Source organism: Acanthaster planci, linkage group LG17, assembly GCF_054643075.1.
Source record: "Acanthaster planci isolate LZ-2023a linkage group LG17, COTS_SCS, whole genome shotgun sequence".
NCBI lineage: Eukaryota > Metazoa > Echinodermata > Asteroidea > Valvatida > Acanthasteridae > Acanthaster > Acanthaster planci.
The window spans coordinates 350911-369910 of record NC_141793.1 but is presented as its reverse complement, the minus strand read 5'-3'; the positions used below and the strand labels follow the sequence as shown (position 1 = coordinate 369910).

Sequence of the window (19000 nt, the reverse complement as noted above, 5' to 3'; positions counted from 1 at the left end):
TGTGGCCATCTGTAGAGCGCCCTCATGTTCTGTTGTTATTAAAGCAATGAGGGCGCTATGTACAAAATACGGAAGCGGCAAAATAAAGACCCTTCGACGATTTGAGAGAAAATCTAACTGCTCAAAATGACTCATGGAAAGGCCGATGATGAATCTGTGTATTCTGCTAGAGAAGTGATGGATAGTAAGTAGAATACTGATTATTGTTTGGGATAAAATTGATCGCTGTTACTCGGAAATTGAACCCACAAGTAGGCTACTGATAACAACAGTAGGTCTGCTGAAGGCAGTAGGCCAACATGCACGTACAGTACTATGGCCTACTGCTGTATCGTTTGTGGCCTGCATGCTAGGCAAGTTTGACCCCCCCCCCACCGAATTGGATCTTGGCTTGTCGTTTTTAAACAGGTGCACTTAAAAGGACTGAGAGGCCAATGTTTAAGGTGAACAGATGTACGCTTACCATGCTTACACTTACAGTGAGTTGACCTGTCCACCGATTCCACGGAGCTCCATGCCCAATCCATCCATGGTTCACCAAGTCTCCAAGATCTATCTGTAGAAATCATACATTTTTGATGGTGCAGTGCTGTCATTTCTTACGATCTAACCAAACATGTTCACAGTACTTAAGTACTGAATATATCTGGCCATTAACTTGAGTAACATTACATAAAATGTACAACATTACGTTGATGGCCCGGAACATGTACACGTTGTATAAAGATTCACCAAAACATGAGCATTTTGAACGTTAATACGCTAATGTCATGGTTCATTCTTATTCACTTTGTGCATGCAGCTGTGAGTGAGATGTCAAAGCTACTAGAGACAGGCCTAGACTCAGAGACCCTAGCCATCGCTGTCAAACTGTGTGAATTAGGTGTTAATCCTGAAGCATTAGCTTCAGTTATACAGGAACTCCGCAGAGAAATGGCTGCATATAATGTAAGTAGGGGAGGATGTTAGACGATTGGTCTTGACAGATTAAAGATGCTCTTGTTAAGTTGTGGATTGCCTCTTGGTTCCTGAATAGAACTAAATATGCATACTTCCAGAATGTTTTTACATTAGAAAGTACACTGAGTCTTCATTCAGTTCTTATCACTTGGTCTTTCTCGCTTGTTTTCTCTTGTGCAGGCTGGTGGCGGAGACAGCAAGACTTGACACACTGATGGAACAGTATACTTACCTGTTGCTTCAGAACTTGCAAGAAATTGTAGATCGTTTACTCTGCACAGATGGTTGCAGTATTTTTTTAGAATGTTGGCACTTCTTGTCAGACGACCCTGTGTAGGCCTACTTAATATTTTCTATCAGATACTGGAAAAGATGACTTCAAAATATGCAATCAACAGAGAGGTTCCTCATTACAAGCATCACCCACATTTAAACTGGTATCATTTTTATCCTTATTAGGATGATTACACCTGTATTTATCTTGTGGAATTTACAACAATGTCCAAGACAACAGAAGTGGGAAAATTTATCAGGATATCTGATATAGTCCTGTCTTCCAAGGAATTAAGTCGTTCATATTGGCTTGTCAGCTTGTTAGCAGAAGGAAAATAAAATATCGAATTAACTTCGAATAAAAACCTGTTTATGTTCATTCGCATTTCAATAACCCAAAGTAACTCCAAGATTTGTGGAATTTGTTATTAAGTTTCTTGATCATTAATGCTGTCTTGTTGGAAAGAAATGTCCACCCAGGCCTTCATATGAATGCAGTATGTTTGAATTTCATTACTAATTTTATAATTACAGTTATACAAGTCTGCAACCACACAGAAACCAATTAAATTTGTACACAAAAGATCTGTCCACAGGTTGTGGACAATTAATAATAGGTAACTGAAAAGTTAATTAACTGAAAATGTTTATGAAAGACGTAAGAAGAGAGCTTTTATTTAATAAACCTAACAGCTGGTGGTTGTACAAAACAATGGTAGTGACGTGACGTTATATTCATTATGAAACATGCTGTCACAGGTGGGACAAATCAAAGTGTCTTACCTCCGGAAGTTTTGAAGAAAGTAAATTTTGATTATTGAACCAGTGCATGAAAAACTGCAGTATGTGCACAATCTGGATCGTATTTAAACTCAGTCAGTACAAAATGTGAAAGGGAGATGACGGCTTTGGTAAAAACCGGTAAAGTAGGGCGGGCGTTTCGGACTTGCTCATCAGAGACTTGAAATTGGTGGAACTAGTTGTGAAGTGGATTCGGAACGCATTTTTAACAAGTTCGCCAGCGGAGGATTGGTTCAATTGCACCGGCTGTCTGTCTGGACAGGTGGAATGGCAAGACGAGTCCCCATCGATGCTACTTTAATTCTTGCCTCCATTATTATAGCTGCTGTGGGTTTTAAAGAAGGTTGCGCCTTGGAGTAAGTTAGCTATTTCTCTTCAATTTTTTTTTTTTTTGAGGTTTCTCCCCGAGTTGGATTTTGTGTGACAATAAGGCAATTGTCTTACTGTTTACTCAATAAGGGCAGTTTTTTTGCATCTCGTTTTCTATTGGCAGCGCTCGATATCGCGATCTTATTTTCTTTTTCGAAACGTTCGTACAGGGAAATATCATTCAGAGCACATCTTCCACGGGAATAACTACTTCGGTGGATTATTTCCATAAATCATCGCAGGGCGTCTTTTCCCTTAAATATTACGTCTTTGTTTTTAGATCACATTACTGTCCGGGTAGCGAGACCCACCTAGATGTAGAGCAACGGCAGCAGGTACCGTGTGATGCCATCTATGACCCGATTTACATACTAGAGGGATGGCAATGGAACCAGAATAAAGCACCTGCTCTGTTGGATGGGGAGAATGTGTGCGAATTGGTCAGGTAACGGATAATTCAGATCACTCTTTCCAAATTCACAGGAAACATTGTCAACATTTGAACAACCCACTTTTATCGCAAATTAACCTTTCTTGCTCAATACTTTTATCCCTTCACTGGACGCAGAGTTGTGCAGCAAGAGCAGATTAAGACCATTCTGGTATGCTGTCCAGGGTACGAAGGAATCCTCTGCGAAATACGTAGGTTTAACAAATGCTAGACTAATAGTAAAAGATGAAAACGGTATTAAGAGAGATAAAAACGAATTTGCAGATTTCCCAACTTCATTTGACGTCTTTTCTTCTCTTGATCAAGTTAAGCACCACAATTAAAAATCAGGTGACTACGTTTTCCCTATAAAACTTTGTTTTAATCCACTCAATTAATTAGCAATGTGCGGTGACAGGTGTCTGAATGGTGGCAGGTGTGTAGCACCTGATACATGCCGATGTCCAGCTGGTTACCAAGGCAGTAGATGTCAATCCCGCATCCGTAAGTGCTTTTATATTATGAAAGAACAAAGAAAAACTACTAAGTGCTGAAAAAATAATAACCAAATTATTGAAAGACAAATTATTAAAACTTGAGTGATATAATTTCTAACGTGGGCTGCAATCCTACGTCATGTGAAAGTGTTAATTCTTTATTTTGTTGTTTTCAGATCCGCAGATTGAAACATTTCCAGGTATGTTGAGCAGCAACTCATCGAAATATTTTCTATCTCGGCAATCTTTCTTGTCAGTTTTGCCAACTTCCGATTCCTCTGGTGAGTGGGCGGGATTAGGGCAGGTAATGGGAGGGGGAGGCACTTGCGGAGTGTAGAATGTTGCCCAGAACATAACCCTTGTACTTGGTGACTTTTGTCTTTCAGGGTTTGAAAATACAGTGGGAGGGTCAAAACTTACAATGGCGAAAAGGTCAAGTGAAAGTGAGTACAGTACGGACATCCGTAGTCACTGAGTTGCTTGATGAGTTTTCTGAACTTTCTCCTCGCGTCAACGCTGAGGGCGGTATACATAAACGCCGCTTTAGTTCTTCAACTTCAACCGCACGTACAACCGCGTAATTCAACTTTTCTAGACTGTAAATCAAATTTTCTTTATTCTCAACTCGTGCCAGCAAAACAGAATTTGTGAGTGCATCCATTATTTTTTTATTTGTGTCTTGCATCAAAGAAGTTTCTGCTGGCTTATTTCCTTTGAAATGTCTTTCTCGTCGTGCTTGTCGTCAACATTATTTGAAGCTGACACGAAAGTGACAGGCACAAGTCCTGTGTACAAATGGTGTAGTGCTCAGCCAATGGGACACGATGGGTTTTTATGTGTGACTGTTTATTCCTTCCACCATGATGTGACGTAGATACGGGACCACAATTATAATATATGGACCCTTATAGAAAGACACGCCAATAGCAGATGGGTGTGTGACTAGATACAGGACCATAATTGTTGTGGACCTATGTAGAAAGATATGCCAGTATTGGCAGTAACAGATAGGTGTGACTAGATACATGACTGTCACTTTGCTCTATGGTTAACCCATTAAGACACGGTAGAAAGGCATGCTACATCACTAGGTTAGTTCTAGTACTGGCCAGCTTCTGGACAGTTCAGTATTTTGTTGTGTTGTCAGCAGAGTGAAAGTAAACATTTTTGACAAGAAACTTGTTAACTCAAGTTGTCATGTATTATGATTTTTTGCCTTACTTGAAGTTTTTAGTACAATGTTCATAAGTAACAGGGCTCTTTTCTACATTTGGTGGCAGTCATGAATTACTATGGCAACCAGACAATGGACCTTGCTTCACGCTCCTATGCAACCTGCCTGTCATGGAGCAGAGATCATTTCCGATCATTTGACGGAGTTGATTTTAGCTTTGCTGGGGACTGTACATACACGTTGGCTGCAGGAATTGATGGCACATGGGATGCCACGCTGAAGAACAACAAATGTGATTTGTTGGATACCTGCTACAAAGTAAGGCAAAGAAATTAAAATCTCAACAAAATGTTTAGGAAGTTTCTTTTCAACAATATTTGATAGATAAAAATCCATGTACGAATTCCTTTTAACACACTGTGCACAAACCCTGTGAGACCGGTCTGAAAAATTCTAAAAGTAAGTGTTTTTTATGTGAATACCGCAACGTTTTCACTGCACCAAATGGCTGATAGTTACTACATGGAAAAACTAGTCCCATCTGTGTAGCCGGAAATTCTTTTCATTTGACGTTAAGAAACATTCATTATCTGTTTTTTTCCTTTATGCCAGACTCTTGAGCTGATCCTTGGCATGGATGTTGTCACAGCAAATGGCAGAAATGTTTTCATCAATGACAAGAGAATCACAAATTTTCCCTACTTGAATAATGGTAAGTACGTCACATTATGCATTGTTTGCACATGTGTGCAAGATAATAAAGTGGTGTACATGTATTTCTCATTTTGAGCTTTGACAGTATCAGACAGTATGCTCCGTCTGTCGTCAGGAGAATGCAGTGGTTGTAATCCTGAAGCTGTGAATAATTCTCATTTTGATTTTTTTTATAACTTCCCTAATTTACTTCATCTGATGAAATAAATGGCTTTCATTTTGATTTCCTTGAAGGTATATCTTTGAAGCGAGTTGGTGATTTTACATTTCTTGAGAGTGGTCTTGGAGTTCTTGCCAAGTGGGATGGGTTGATGACGGTTGAGCTGACTGTGTTATCTGAACTGCGTCAATCTACACTAGGACTGTGTGGGACATTTGATGATGACCCTACAAGTAAGTCATTCCGAAAGGAAGTTGGTTTTTATCACTACTTAAACCTAAATCAAGAAGATTTAGCAAAAATTGGCTATTTTTGGATTATGTTGGTAAACTCAGTACTCTTCAATGACGAGGTCAAATAATATTGTAAAAAAAAATGAAATTCTTAAAGTGATGTAGATATCAAACTTAGGTTCTCAGGATGTAGCTGGCTAGGCCTATCAACCTTGTGCTTGTACAAAGGATAATCATGCTTAAATATTATAGAATGATGTGTTTGTGATTGAATTTGATCTGTATGTGATCTGTTGATGTGATCTGTATTTGATAGATGATTTGACTGCACGAAGTGGTGAGGTGGCCAGTAATCAGATTCAGTTTGTCGCATCATGGGAGGTGCCAGGACCTGGTGAGGTATGTTGGCATTTGATTCAAAGTAACTGCATTTCCGGCTTATAGTGACTCAGAAATCAGGTGTTTTTGCAGTAAAGACTAATCCAAGGAGACGCCATAACTGCAGTGGCGCTACACTCACACACACATTCTTCAGCTTGATGCGTGTATGTATTTTGGCAAATCCTGACACCCTGTTGGTCGAAGAGGCTCGTAACGTGTGCGTATCACCTGTCCACAAGCGTTGTGCCACTGCAGCAAATGGCTTCTCATTCTAGTTGTTGAATTATCCTCCTTGAATATTCTCTATTCTTTGCCAAATACTAACATTTACAGGTGTGTCCACCGTTGTCAGAAGTGCATCCATGCAGTGTCAACCATGATCAGGAGGGTGTTGCCTATTCACTCTGTAGAGTCATAGAACTTGCTGAAGAATTCCAACAGTGCCATTCGGTGGTAAGTCCTTTTTTGCAATCATTTTCTTGCATGCTGTAGCAATTACAAACTACAGCTACATGGAGGTAATATTGCTGTGATAAAATGTAACCTGTCGGAAACAACTAACAGATTTGCCCGTAAAGGTGGATCTGGAGTTCTTATCTGGTTATGTGAAAGTTGCAGCTCAAACTTGGATCTTGTCGGGAATCAGGATTTTGGGTTCACGCTGAGATGCTCACCTATGTCTGTTCTTGTTAATGTTGCTTATTTTGTTGATAGACATGTAAACTGGTGAATCATTTTCACATTTCTCTTCTTCTTGTAGGTGAGCCCCTTGGATTACATCACCCAGTGCCAATACGACATCTGTGAATTTGGAGGTTCAGATGAATCCATTATGGCTGCTCTCTGTGTGAATCTTGAGGCATATGCTCGAGTTTGTGCGAGCAGAAATGTGGCCCTTAACTGGCGTAGTGAGGACTTGTGCCGTAAGTTTGTTATGTCAGTTCAATTTAGATCAAAGGTGTTGATGAACAGATATTCAGTAGCTTAATTACCATCAGATCATTACAAAAGCTTGTATACAGTGTGCATTGCATTGACTGATTGTCAAACTTTTCGGGATTACAACATTCACACTGCAGGGAAAAATGCTTTTTTTTGTTACGTTGCACACCAAAACTTGGGCAAGAATGTTTATTTGTCAACAGCGAAGCAGTGTCCTGATACCCAGGTCTACTCTGAATGCGGGACCCTATGCCCTCCAACCTGCACTTCAGCTAACACTGACCACTGCCCTTCAGACTGTGTGAGTGGTTGCCACTGTCCTGAGGGTACCGTCCTGGAAGATGGTCGTTGTGTCAATGTAGAAGAATGTCCATGTGTGCATAACAGGGAGAAGTACCCACCAGGAGCTAGCGTGTCAGTCAAGTGCAATTCTTGGTGAGTGTGCAACTTCCCATCTGCAAATTGTCTCCTTTTTTCTTCACAAACCCTACCCAAGAGCTCTGGAAGTTGCTTGAATTTATTCAGTTAATCTAGACTACATGTGTTTGATTACATGGCTGGACAGATTATGTGTCTTTTTTGACTCGTCCTTATCAAAGCACCTGTCATGCAGGTAAGTGGTCTTGTAGCAACGATGTCTGCCAGTCCACCTGTCATGTTGTGGGTGATCCTCACTACTTGACATTTGACAAGAAGAAGTACACCTTCATGGGGCACTGCCGCTACATGCTGGTTGAGGTATGCGCTTGTATTCAAGATTGTATGTAGTTATTTTTTGTTTTGAATCAGTCCTTTTTGAACAATTTTATCACATGTTGCAACATTAAAGCCACTAATATTGTCATTACTGTCACCGCCATCACCATGGTTTCTGGTTCCTTTCTATTTTCCTTGTAGGATTATGTTGATGGGTCACTGTCCATCATTGGAGAGAATCAAAACTGTGGTTCTGGACACTCAGTGACCTGTACCAAAGCTGTCATTGTCAAAGTCAACAACACTGAGGTCTACCTTAAGCAAGGCAAGGAGGTTGAAGTGAATGGTGTTCATATCCAACCACCATTTGTCAATCACCATGTCTCCATCCGTAGAGGGTCATCCAAGTTTCTGATTCTAGAAGCTTTTGGAATGAGCCTAAAATGGGATGGAATTGACAGATTGTACATAACACTGGCTCCAAGCTACATGTACAAGGTATGGCATGTTATTTACTATATAGATTTCAAGATTTTGACAGATTTTGGCAGGTGAGGTACATAACTCAGCTAACAAACTACTTTTAATCCTTTTTTAAAGGTTCATGGACTGTGTGGAACCTTTGATTCCAACCAAAACAATGACTTCATGACACCAGCCGGCGATATAGAGACTAATAAAGTCTCCTTCACCAACAAGTTTGTAGTTGACCCAGGTTGTTACGAGCCTGAGACAACAGTGTCTCTTCCACCTTGTAGTCTGAACTCACACATGGCAAGCTTTGCGGAAGCAAAGTGTGGCATTATGAACGAGGATGTCTTCCGTGCTTGCCACGGAAGTGTCAGTCCTGACCTGTACTATGATATCTGCATGTATGATGTGTGCGGGTGTGATACGGCATTCACCACTACGTGTCTGTGTGAGTCTGTTGCCGGGTATGCCATGGAGTGTGCTAATGAGGGCATATTCATTGACTGGAGAGAGCATGAATTGGTCGCCAAGTATTGTGGTAAGTCCTCAGATTTATCCCCAATTTTGGGATTTGAATTGATTTTCTTTACGTGCAAATTAATTAGAACCAATTTGAAAAAAAAATTAAATTTCACGGTCACAAAATACTGCCATAGTGCAGTTCTATCTAAAAAGTTCTTTATTATGTATTTTAGAACCGGCCTGACTTGTTTCTATGGTAACCCTTCTCTATCAATAGATATATCTTGTCCAGGGAGCCAAGTGTACAGCACTTGTGGGCCAACCTGTGGCCAATCATGTCGAGATCTGAGCCTACCATGTATCGAGACCGACTATTGTGTTGAGGGGTGTAACTGTCCAGAAGGATCGGTATTGGATGATGATGGTAACTGCATATCACCGCCACAGTGCCCCTGCTACTGGGATGATCAGGTGTTTGCCCCTGGCACAGAAATGGAACGGTCCTGCTTGACATGGTGAGAATATTAACTCAACTTTGAGCTGCCTGAATCCACTCAAATCAACTGACAAGTTCTGGAGAAGTTGAATTCAGTCTTAGAACGATCATAACTATGAATATTTGGCTTAATCCTCAGTCAGTTACCTAGACTATCCCTGGGGGGCATTCTTCATACTTTTTTAGGGGGTAGGGGTAATTTCAGTGATCCTCCTGTCACAAATACTCACCATTAGTATTATTATTTATTCCTACATTTCCAGTACATGTGTGAATGGTACATTTGACTGTATTGGCGAGGAATGCAATGAGACAGTGATTTGTCCTAACAATCAAATATTTGATCATCATGCTACACCTTGCCCATTGACTTGTGATAACTTGGACCATTACCAGCCATGTGTCGCATCAACTAGGCCAGGATGTATGTGTCCTGAGGGATATGCATTAGATGTAAGTACAGTCACTGAATTCATATGATGAGCCATTTTGAGTGCTTTCAATCCCTGATTTTGTGGTATTTGACCAAAATATCAAACTGTTGGTGAGTTTTGTCAAACAGTTCATATTCAGGTTCAGACTGTGAATTCTTACTTACCAGAACACCTGAACTTGCGTTCTTGGCCAGGCCACACTAGGGTTTTGAGTATCACTTAATAGTTACCACTGTGGTCTTCCAAAGGAGATTTGTTATCTGTTAAGTGCCACTACACCCCAGCATTAAGACTGAACAGCGTGTGCAATATGCCTATGAGTTTCTCAGCAGACATTAACTTTTATAGAGTTAATAACTAATCTGGTATTTGTTTTAAAGTTATGAAACCACACTTTCCTGTTTTAGTCTGTGATAGTGGTGTGCAAATTCCAAAGTTGGTGCAAATCTTGAATCTAATATAGAGAGAAGACCCACAGTTCTAGGAGTAGTAGTGTTTGGGCCACAATTCACAGTAGTAGATCAGCAGATAATTGCAAGAAAGGTGAACTGGTCACCTGCTTGAGTGTTTACAAATTTGATTGAACAAATAATGTCACCTTCCGTGGGGCCAAGATAAGCAATGAAATCCCGGTTTCAGAAGGGGCTAGATATTCATAAGAGAAATATGCCTCTTGTTGTAAGTTAGATTTGCAAAAGTTGAATCATTTTTCATTTTGCAGGATGAAGTTTGCATTCGGCCTTCTGAATGTCCCTGTTATCATGGTGGTCATAGTTACCAACATGCAGAAATGTTACAGATAGATGCATGTAATCAATGGTAAGGCACATTATGGCAAGATCTCATATGAATTCACAAATATTTACATTTACTGGTATGTCATTCTGTTGGCTGAACCTGTTTTATAACTCATCTTGGGGTGCATGATGTTACCAGTGCCCTAATGTCAATGAATGTAAATAGAATTGTGAGAGATTGTTAAGCAGTGTCATGTATTTTTGTGCAGTGTTTGCAAAGGAACCATATGGGAATGCACTCACAAAGTTTGTCCGGGTAAGTTTGGTGTTTTCCTTCTTTATATTCGTTTAGGTGACACAGACACCTTTTTCATGATTGCTATGCACAGGTTATTCAGGTTCGTTTGTCTTGTTTAGATAGTTTTGACTGCAATCTATCATTTAGATTTTCGGTTTACATTTCAGCTGTGTGCTCTGCTGTTGGAGAGGGTCACTATACAACATTTGATGGTCGGATGTATTCATTTGTTGGTGACTGCCGCTACACACTAGCACAGTCTGTCAACAACACATTTTCCATTGAGGTTGAGAATGTTGTATGTGGCTCCAGCGGCATCACTTGCACTCGAGCAATTGAAATCAACATTGGTGATTACGTCAGTATCTTCTTGGTGCGAGGAGGAGAGGTCACCATCAATGGTGTCAAAATTCAGCTGCCTAAGCATTACTACTCTCTGCAAATTGAGAAGTCTGGGTTCTTTTACACCATCACATCTGATATCGGACTCAGGGTGCTGTGGGATGGAGGTAAGTGGATAGTCTGGTTTCCTTTTTATGGATAGTCTGGTTTCTTTTGAAAGTTATGACCGTGGAAGTGATATCAGTTTGTAGAAAAAACTGCCTCAGTGACTTGCTCCCAGAAAAACTTCAACTGAAACCACTGCCCTTTGACATAGGTACTCGAGTTTATGCTGAAGTACAGCCAGAATTTGGTGGACAACTGTCTGGCCTTTGCGGGAACTTTGACGGAAACCAAGAAAATGACTTCACAGCATGGAATGGAGGTCTTGAGCAGAGTGCTGATAACTTTGCTAATAGTTGGAAGGTCAGTGCTGGCTGCCCGGAGCTGTACAAGGAAGATGTCATTCATCCATGCACGGTGAGTTACTGACTGACAAAAACATTATATGCAAATTAACACTTTGAGTCATACTACTGCTCCTTTAAGTGCAGGAAGGTAATCTGGTTGTAACGGTTTGCCACTAGTGATTGCGAGGTCAGAGGTTGGAATCCAACTGCCAGCCATGCACATCTGTATATTATGTCCTTGAGCAAGCCAGTTTACCCCTATTCGCTATTTCAATCAGGAGTATACTTGCATTAACTAGAATGTGACCCATGATGGATTGATTCTAGCCACGTGTAAAAGACATGCTTCATATCACTATCATACTTTTTTCATTGTAACGGGAATGTTCTTTTTGTCATTGAAGGCGAATGGGCACAGGGAGGCATGGGCCAATCGACGGTGCAACATCCTCATGCAGCCGACCTTTGAACTCTGTCATGCCCTCATTGACCCATCACCCTACCTAGAGAACTGCATCTATGATTCCTGCGGGTAAGAGTCCGTACGCAACCCTTTTTATTGCCCTAATTCATTCTGTTTGATCGCATAAAGCCAGCTTTTTGCAACGCACTCTATCAGCTTTGATCCATATTTGTCTTCAACTTACCTGTATGCTTATTTTGTTGGCTCCACAGATGTGATATGGGAGGTGATTGTGAATGTCTTTGTACTGCAATAGCTGCATATGCAATGGAATGTTCACGCAGTGGCATACACATAAAATGGAGGTCACAGGATCTGTGTGGTAAGTCGCATGTGCACTCTGTTTTGGCCCAAAGTTATTTAGCCATCCACTTTGGGATATTGTGTTGGTGTTCTTGCTCGTTTAGGGACAGAATTGATGTATTTTTTCCCATGAACTCCTATTGTTTCACTTAACAATCTGGAGCTAGTGTGGCGTTGAATACTCATCTTGTCTTTGCAAAGTATCTTCCAGAGAGACACAGTTACGTAATCCATTTATACATCATAATCCCCTTCCCATGATTTGTAATCTTTACGTTTCAGCGATGCAGTGTGAGGATGGCTTTGAGTATTCAGCCTGCGGACCATCTTGCCAAGAAACTTGTCAAACCATTGGTGATGAGAGACCAGAATATTGCAATGGATGTGTAGAAGGATGCCACTGTCCAGATGGAATGGTAGTGCAAGGTGAGCAACAGTGTGTCATTCAGCAAAGTCAGTGGCAAAACAATTGTCAACATTCATAGTCTCTATTGTAATCAAAGAGACAAGCCTAGCTTTAATGCCCACTAATAAAAAATATATCTACCTCCCATTCCAAAATTTACTGGAAATAATCTGTCTCCATTCTTAACATAACTCAGTGATATTGAGTTTTTTGTTTCTTAAGAAAAGTTGACATTGTTTAATCAATTGGACAGATGGTGGATGCGTTCCTGCTGATGAATGTCCGTGTTACCATGGCAATGCAGAATATCCACCAGGAACAATTTTGTCCATGGACTGCCAGAATTGGTAAGACAACATTAATTTTTTTAATTTAGAAATTGCAAGTTTGTATCAAATATTTAGTTCATAATCTGTATTAAGATTTTTTGTCTTTAGAATTTGTTTACCTTCTCCCTTTTCTGCAGCACCTGCGAGAGAGGGAAGTTTAAGTGCTTAGGAGAACCTTGTAATAGTAAGTTCTTAAAGGGATCTGAAACGTTAGAGTTGGGAGTTTTGATTTTTTGTGCCCGGATTAATCTGTCGTATATTTACCCTAATTCACCCCATCTTTCATTGTTGAACTTTTCTGCAGTAACATGTTCTGATAATGAGTATCAGTGTAATAGTGAGGAGTGCATACCAGCTGGCTGGACATGTGATGGTGAAGATGATTGCCATGACGGATCTGATGAGCTGGATTGCGGTAAGACCAGTATCCATTTAGAAATTTAGACTTTAATCCTTTATTCCTGTTGTTGAAATAAGTTGGTCTAATTCCACGTAAATGTTTTTCTATTATCATTGATGAGAGTGTCCAAAGAAGTAACCAGAACGAGACTTTGGCACATCACAGTAACACTTTGAAATATTCAGGAAACCAGCGATACTGAAGTTTCTAATTTTCCACCAACTGAACTGAACATGACAGAAGCTTCAATAACTTGCTTAGAAAATGTTGGTTTATTATGTTCACACATTAGTGTACACCTGTGCATCTGACCAATACACCTGTGCCAATGGCCGTTGCATTGATTCAAGCTTCTACTGTGATGGAACTCAAGACTGTGATGATAACTCAGATGAAGTGGATTGCCGTGAGTAACCATGCTCATCTTTTCAAACTTGAAACGTGTCAGATATGGTGTTGCCACTCCATGTATTGTGCTCTCTACAGACAGTTGTCCAAATGATAATTGGCCTAATTGTGAGAGGTATCTGTAGATTGGTATCTCTTTTGTTTCAGCTCGTCCAACTTGTTACGGTGGTGAATTCCAGTGCAACAATGGCAAATGTGTCTCTAGATCCTTTGTTTGTGATGGTGATATGGATTGTGGTTTCAATGATCCGGCTGATGAGGAGAATTGTGGTAAGTATTTCCATTGGTTTTCTGTTGTTCCTTTTAGATTGTACCACCTTTTGTAATGACCTTTAATTCTGAGTAAAAATGCCTTTTGATTGGTGTCTTTTGTTTGTAGGTGTTGATGCTGTTTTTTCATTTAACATGTTGTAATTGTGTTTGTCTTTTGCAGACACAACAACGGCATTTTCACATACAACCGTCACTGCACAATCAGGCAGCACACATGAAACCATCACTGGTACATTAAACATGTATTATTTCTAAATGATATGATTGAAAAAAGGTTTTTAAAAAGTTACGCTTTGACTTTACTCAAGGTGTTTCCAACAGTTGGAAAATATTCAGCATGGATGGATAATTTCCTTTTGCCTGGTCTATTCACTGTTGAGTCCAGTGGTAATGTAATTTCGTCAAAGTTTCTGCTGCAGTTTGTTCATAATTCCAGTGATGACTTTCCCTAAGCAATGGATTTACAAATAGTAATACTTATATTTACTTAAGAAACGAGAATTATGTCATCTAATTATTTCATCATTGTGATGGCAAGGAGACGGGTGAAGATGAGAGTGATTTTTGTAAGTTGACAACTTCTTAAGGAGGTTGTCTCACATGAAAGCTTTTGAAATTGTTTGAATTTGATGATTTTAATTGTATAAGCTCCTTCTGTATTTCTGACTAATAGCGATGAAATGTGTTTGACGTTACAGATACTTACACTACATCCCCTTATGCATGCGGTCCAGATGAGTTCACCTGTAAGAATGGCCTGTGTGTTTCTGGAGGGATTAACGGAAGTGTTTGTAATGGCATCAATGATTGTGGAGATTCATCTGATGAGGAATACTGTGGTATGAGAGTTGGCCGTTTCTCTACAAAATATGAAGTGCTTCAAGGATACAATTTGTATTTTTCTAAACTGATTCGTGAAATGCTATATTTATTACATGTATAAGGGAAATTTACACTTTTGCTATGGTGAAATTTTGACCAAACATCTTAGTATTGAAACGCATAGGTTTTTTCCTGATGTAAATTCCTCAAATGTTATTTCCTTTTTTGAAGGCACTACGCCACAACCACTCCAGACGACCACAGTGATTGGGTGCTTGATTAACCAGTGGCAGTGTGTGAATACAAGAGAGTGCGTCCAATCATCCTATCGTTGTGACGGGGTTCCAGACTGTGAGGATGCATCAGATGAATTGAACTGTGTTTACTCTACCAGCAAGCCGCTGACTACCACCCAACCAAATGTACCTTACGTCACTACCACATCTTATGTTGAAAGAACAATTCCCATACAGGCAACAACCACAAAGCCATACACGCAACAACCTAGCACCAGTGTGAAGTTATCTACAGGTTTGAGTCTGCAACCCGGGACATCTACTCCCATTCCTTATGAAATATCCACTGCTCAGTTTCACTCCACACAATCCATTTTAACACCTGTATCACCACACTTCAAAAAGACCAAATCACCTGCAACAACATATTTAACCCCAGCTGTGACAGAAGTGACCTATCCACATGTGCCTTCTGTAACTACACCTTATTTGCCGGTGCCAACCACGACTTATTTGAAAGAGCTTACAACTCCAATTAGACCGATAGTGACCACTCCATATGTGCCAGAGAAAACCACTCCATATGTGCCACCAGTGGCCACACCCTATGTGCCAGAGGTAACCACACCTTATATGCCAGAGCAAACCTCTCCATATGTTCCTCTGGTGACCACAACCTATTCTCCAGAGGCTACTATCCCATATGTTCCAACAATGACCACACCCAATGTGCCAAAAGTAACCACACAATATGTGCCAGAAGTAACCTCTCCATATGTTCTACCAGTGACCACACCCTATGTGGCAGAGGCAACCACTCCATATGTTCCACTAGTGTCCACACCCTATGTACCAGAGGTAACCACACCTCATGTGCCAGAAATGACCTCTCCATATATTCCACCAGTGACAACACCCTACGTGGCAGAGGCAACCACTCCATATGTTCCACCAGTGTCCACACCCAACGTACGAGAGGTAACCACACCTCATGTGCCAGAGGTAACCACTCCATATGTTCCATCCTTGACAACACCCTACGTGGCAGAGGCAACCACTCCATATGTTCCACTCGTGTCCACACCCTATGTGCCAGAAGTAACCACACCCTATGTACCAGAGGTAACCACACCACATGTGCCAGAGGTAACCACTCCATATGTTCCACCAGTTACAACACCCTTTCTGGCAGAAGCAACCACTCCATACATTCCACCCTTGACAACACCCTACGTGGCAGAGGCAACCACTCCATATGTTCCACTGGTGTCCACACCCTATTTGCCAGAAGTAACCACACCCTATGTGCCAGAGGTAATCACATCTCATGTGCCAGAGGTAACCACTTCATATGTTCCACCAGTGTCCACACCCTCTGCACCAGAGGTAACCACAACTCATGTGCCAGAGGTAACCACTCCATATGTTCCACCTGTGACAACACCCTTTGTGGCAGAGGCAACCACTTCATATGTTCCACTAGTGTCCACACCCTATGTGCCAGAAGTAACCACACCCTATGTGCCAGAGGTAACCACATCTCATGTGCCAGAGATAACCACTTCATATGTTCCACCCGTGACAACACCCTACGTGGCAGAGGCAACCACTCTGTATGTTCCACTAGTGTCCACACCCTATGTGCCAGAAGTAACCACGCCCTATGCACTAGAGGTTACCACATCTCGTGTGCCAGAGGTAACCACTTCATATGTTCCACCAGTGTCCACACCCTCTGCACCAGAGGTAAACACACGACATGTGCCAGAGGTAACCACTCCATATGTTCCACCAGTGACAACACCCTTTGTGGCAGAGGCAACCACTCCATATGTTCCACCTGTGACAACACCCTTTGTGGCAGAGGCAACCACTTCATATGTTCCACTAGTGTCCACACCCTCTGCACCAGGGGTAACCACAACTCATGTGCCAGAGGTAACCACACCATATGTTCCATCAGTGACAACACCCTTTGTGGCAGAGGCAACCACTCCATATGTTCAACTAGTGTCCACACCCCATGTGCCAGAAGTAACAACACCCTATGTACCGGAGGTAACCACATCTCATGTGCCAGAGGTAACCACTCCATATGTTCCACCTGTGACAACACCCTACGTGGCAGAGGCAACCACTCCATATGTTCCACTAGTGTCCACACCCTTTGTGCCAGAAGTAACCACGCCCTATGTACCAGAGGTAACCACATCTCGTGTGCCAGAGGTAACCACTTCATATGTTCCGTCAGTGACAACACCCTACGTGGCAGAGGCAACCACTCCATATGTTCCACTAGTGTCCACACCCTATGTGCCAGAAGTAACCTCGCCCTATGTACCAGAGGTAACCACTCCATATGTTCCACCAGTGACAACACCCTACGTGGCAGAGCCAACCACTTCATATGTTCCACTAGTGTCCACACCCTACGTGGCAGAGGCAACCACTTCATATGTTCCATTAGTGTCCACACCCTACGTGGCAGAGCCAACCACTTCATATGTTTCACTAGTGTCCACACCTTATGTGTCAGAGGTAACCACATCTCATGTGCCAGAGGTAACCACTTCATATGTTCCACCAGTGTCCACACCATCTGCACCAGAGGTAACCACACGTCATGTGCCAGAGGTAACCACTCCATATGTTCCACCAGTGACGACACCCTTTGTGGCAGAGGCAACCACTCCATATGTTCCACTAGTGTCCACACCCTATGTGCCAGAAGTAACCACACCCTATGTGCCAGAGGTAACCACATCTCATGTGCCAGAGATAACCACTTCATATGTTCCACCCGTGACAACACCCTACGTGGCAGAGGCAACCACTCTGTATGTTCCATTAGTGTCCACACCCTATGTGCCAGAAGTAACCACGCCCTATGTACCAGAGGTAACCACATCTCGTGTGCCAGAGGTAACCAATTCATATGTTCCACCCGTGACAACACCCTACGTGGCAGAGGCAACCACTCCATATGTTCCACTAGTGTCCACACCCTATGTGCCAGAAGTAACCACGCCCTATGTACCAGAGGTAACCACATCTCGTGTGCCAGAGGTAACCAATTCATATGTTCCACCCGTGACAACACCCTACGTGGCAGAGGCAAGCACTCCATATGTTCCACTAGTGTCCACACCCTACGTGGCAGAGGCAACCACTCCATATGTTCCACTAGTGTCCACACCCTACGTGGCAGAGGCAACCACTCCATATGTTCCACTAGTGTCCACACCCCATGTGCCAGAAGTAACCACACCCTATGTACCAGAGGTAACCACATCTCATGTGCCAGAGGTAACCACTTCATATGTTCCACCAGTGTCCACACCCTCTGCACCAACGTTGACTACACCATATGTGCCTAGTGGCACATTGAAAGCGTCTTCTGCTCCAACTCTTCAGTACAATACACGATCACCTGGTAAGTTATGCTGCTGGGACGTTGTACATGTGCTTAATTTTGTATTTGTCGAAGTAATTTTTTTTACACTTAAAGATAAAGTTGTGTTTTCTGAGAAGGCTTTTTCTTATATTTGTCGAAAGTGTTTCTTTCCATAATAGGTTAGATTATTTTTTATTGTAGGGTGTGACTCATTGTAGCATATATTTCATTTTATAGAGTCATGCCCATTCTCCTACACGCTGCTTGATCAGCTGATCTTGGAGCCGAAGTCCTTTAATGCCTCCTCTTCTGAGCCAGGAAACAGCCCTGCTAATGCCCGGCTGGACAATCTCAAACGTAGTACCTATATAGCATGGGCACCTGCAACAAATGACCAAGGTCCGAGTGTTACGATTGACCTGGGATCAGAGAAGATTATCAATGGCTTAGCCGTGCAAGGAGGTGGGTTTGGTACTGACGAGTATGTGACTCTCTTCAATGTGTTCTACAGTGTTGATGGAGAGGAATTCACACCTGTTGAGACACCTGATTGGGAAGATGCGGTGAGTTTTTCAAAGGTTTATGTTGCTGTTTGTGTCATATTGACGTACTTGTCTTGCCCAAAGTTGTTTGGCATGGTCTCTTTT

At 41.8% G+C, this 19000-nt stretch overlaps 2 protein-coding genes across 4 annotated transcripts in view; both read left to right on the top strand.

Annotated features, from left to right (window-relative positions):
* The first annotated feature begins 30 nt into the window (after window positions 1-30).
* LOC110976499 (mitotic-spindle organizing protein 1-like) lies at window positions 31-1946 on the top strand. The gene is made up of 3 exons (XM_022229824.2): window positions 31-184; window positions 803-948; window positions 1141-1946. The coding sequence occupies exons 1-3, from the start codon at window positions 127-129 to the stop codon at window positions 1165-1167; spliced, it is 231 nt and encodes a 76-aa protein (XP_022085516.1). The 5' UTR covers window positions 31-126; the 3' UTR covers window positions 1168-1946.
* Window positions 1947-2086: 140 nt separating this feature from the next.
* The window catches only part of LOC110974659 (uncharacterized), a 31409-nt gene continuing 14495 nt past the window's right edge, over window positions 2087-19000 (top strand). For 2 of the 3 annotated variants that reach the window (XR_015428208.1, XM_087148233.1), the window contains exons 1-34: window positions 2087-2390; window positions 2684-2848; window positions 2972-3045; window positions 3236-3337; window positions 3507-3530; window positions 3717-3773; window positions 4611-4822; window positions 5117-5216; window positions 5453-5611; window positions 5928-6010; window positions 6326-6445; window positions 6753-6915; window positions 7138-7369; window positions 7534-7672; window positions 7832-8128; window positions 8231-8639; window positions 8841-9078; window positions 9323-9512; window positions 10215-10312; window positions 10500-10546; window positions 10696-11037; window positions 11187-11389; window positions 11724-11851; window positions 11995-12104; window positions 12368-12511; window positions 12745-12838; window positions 12958-13004; window positions 13125-13235; window positions 13513-13626; window positions 13776-13898; window positions 14062-14130; window positions 14600-14740; window positions 14955-18392; window positions 18591-18916. Coding sequence is in view for 2 of the 3 variants with exons in the window: in XM_087148233.1 (XP_087004359.1) it covers window positions 2302-2390; window positions 2684-2848; window positions 2972-3045; window positions 3236-3337; window positions 3507-3530; window positions 3717-3773; window positions 4611-4822; window positions 5117-5216; window positions 5453-5611; window positions 5928-6010; window positions 6326-6445; window positions 6753-6915; window positions 7138-7369; window positions 7534-7672; window positions 7832-8128; window positions 8231-8639; window positions 8841-9078; window positions 9323-9512; window positions 10215-10312; window positions 10500-10546; window positions 10696-11037; window positions 11187-11389; window positions 11724-11851; window positions 11995-12104; window positions 12368-12511; window positions 12745-12838; window positions 12958-13004; window positions 13125-13235; window positions 13513-13626; window positions 13776-13898; window positions 14062-14130; window positions 14600-14740; window positions 14955-18392; window positions 18591-18916 (8388 nt within the window). In the remaining variant the exon portion in view is untranslated. Of the gene's footprint in view, window positions 2391-2683; window positions 2849-2971; window positions 3046-3235; window positions 3338-3506; window positions 3531-3716; window positions 3774-3882; window positions 3978-4610; window positions 4823-5116; window positions 5217-5452; window positions 5612-5927; window positions 6011-6325; window positions 6446-6752; window positions 6916-7137; window positions 7370-7533; window positions 7673-7831; window positions 8129-8230; window positions 8640-8840; window positions 9079-9322; window positions 9513-10214; window positions 10313-10499; window positions 10547-10695; window positions 11038-11186; window positions 11390-11723; window positions 11852-11994; window positions 12105-12367; window positions 12512-12744; window positions 12839-12957; window positions 13005-13124; window positions 13236-13512; window positions 13627-13775; window positions 13899-14061; window positions 14131-14599; window positions 14741-14954; window positions 18393-18590; window positions 18917-19000 lie in introns of those variants that run through there. The other variant, XM_087148234.1, reaches the window with a different exon arrangement.

Coding starts and splice junctions, on each gene's coding strand:
- LOC110976499 (XM_022229824.2), top strand. CDS start 127: ATGACTCATGGAAAGGCCGATGATGAATCTGTGTATTCTGCTAGAGAA. Junction 185..802: donor TGCTAGAGAAGTGATGGATA/GTAAGTAGAATA, acceptor TTGTGCATGCAG/CTGTGAGTGAGATGTCAAAG. Junction 949..1,140: donor GAGAAATGGCTGCATATAAT/GTAAGTAGGGGA, acceptor TCTCTTGTGCAG/GCTGGTGGCGGAGACAGCAA.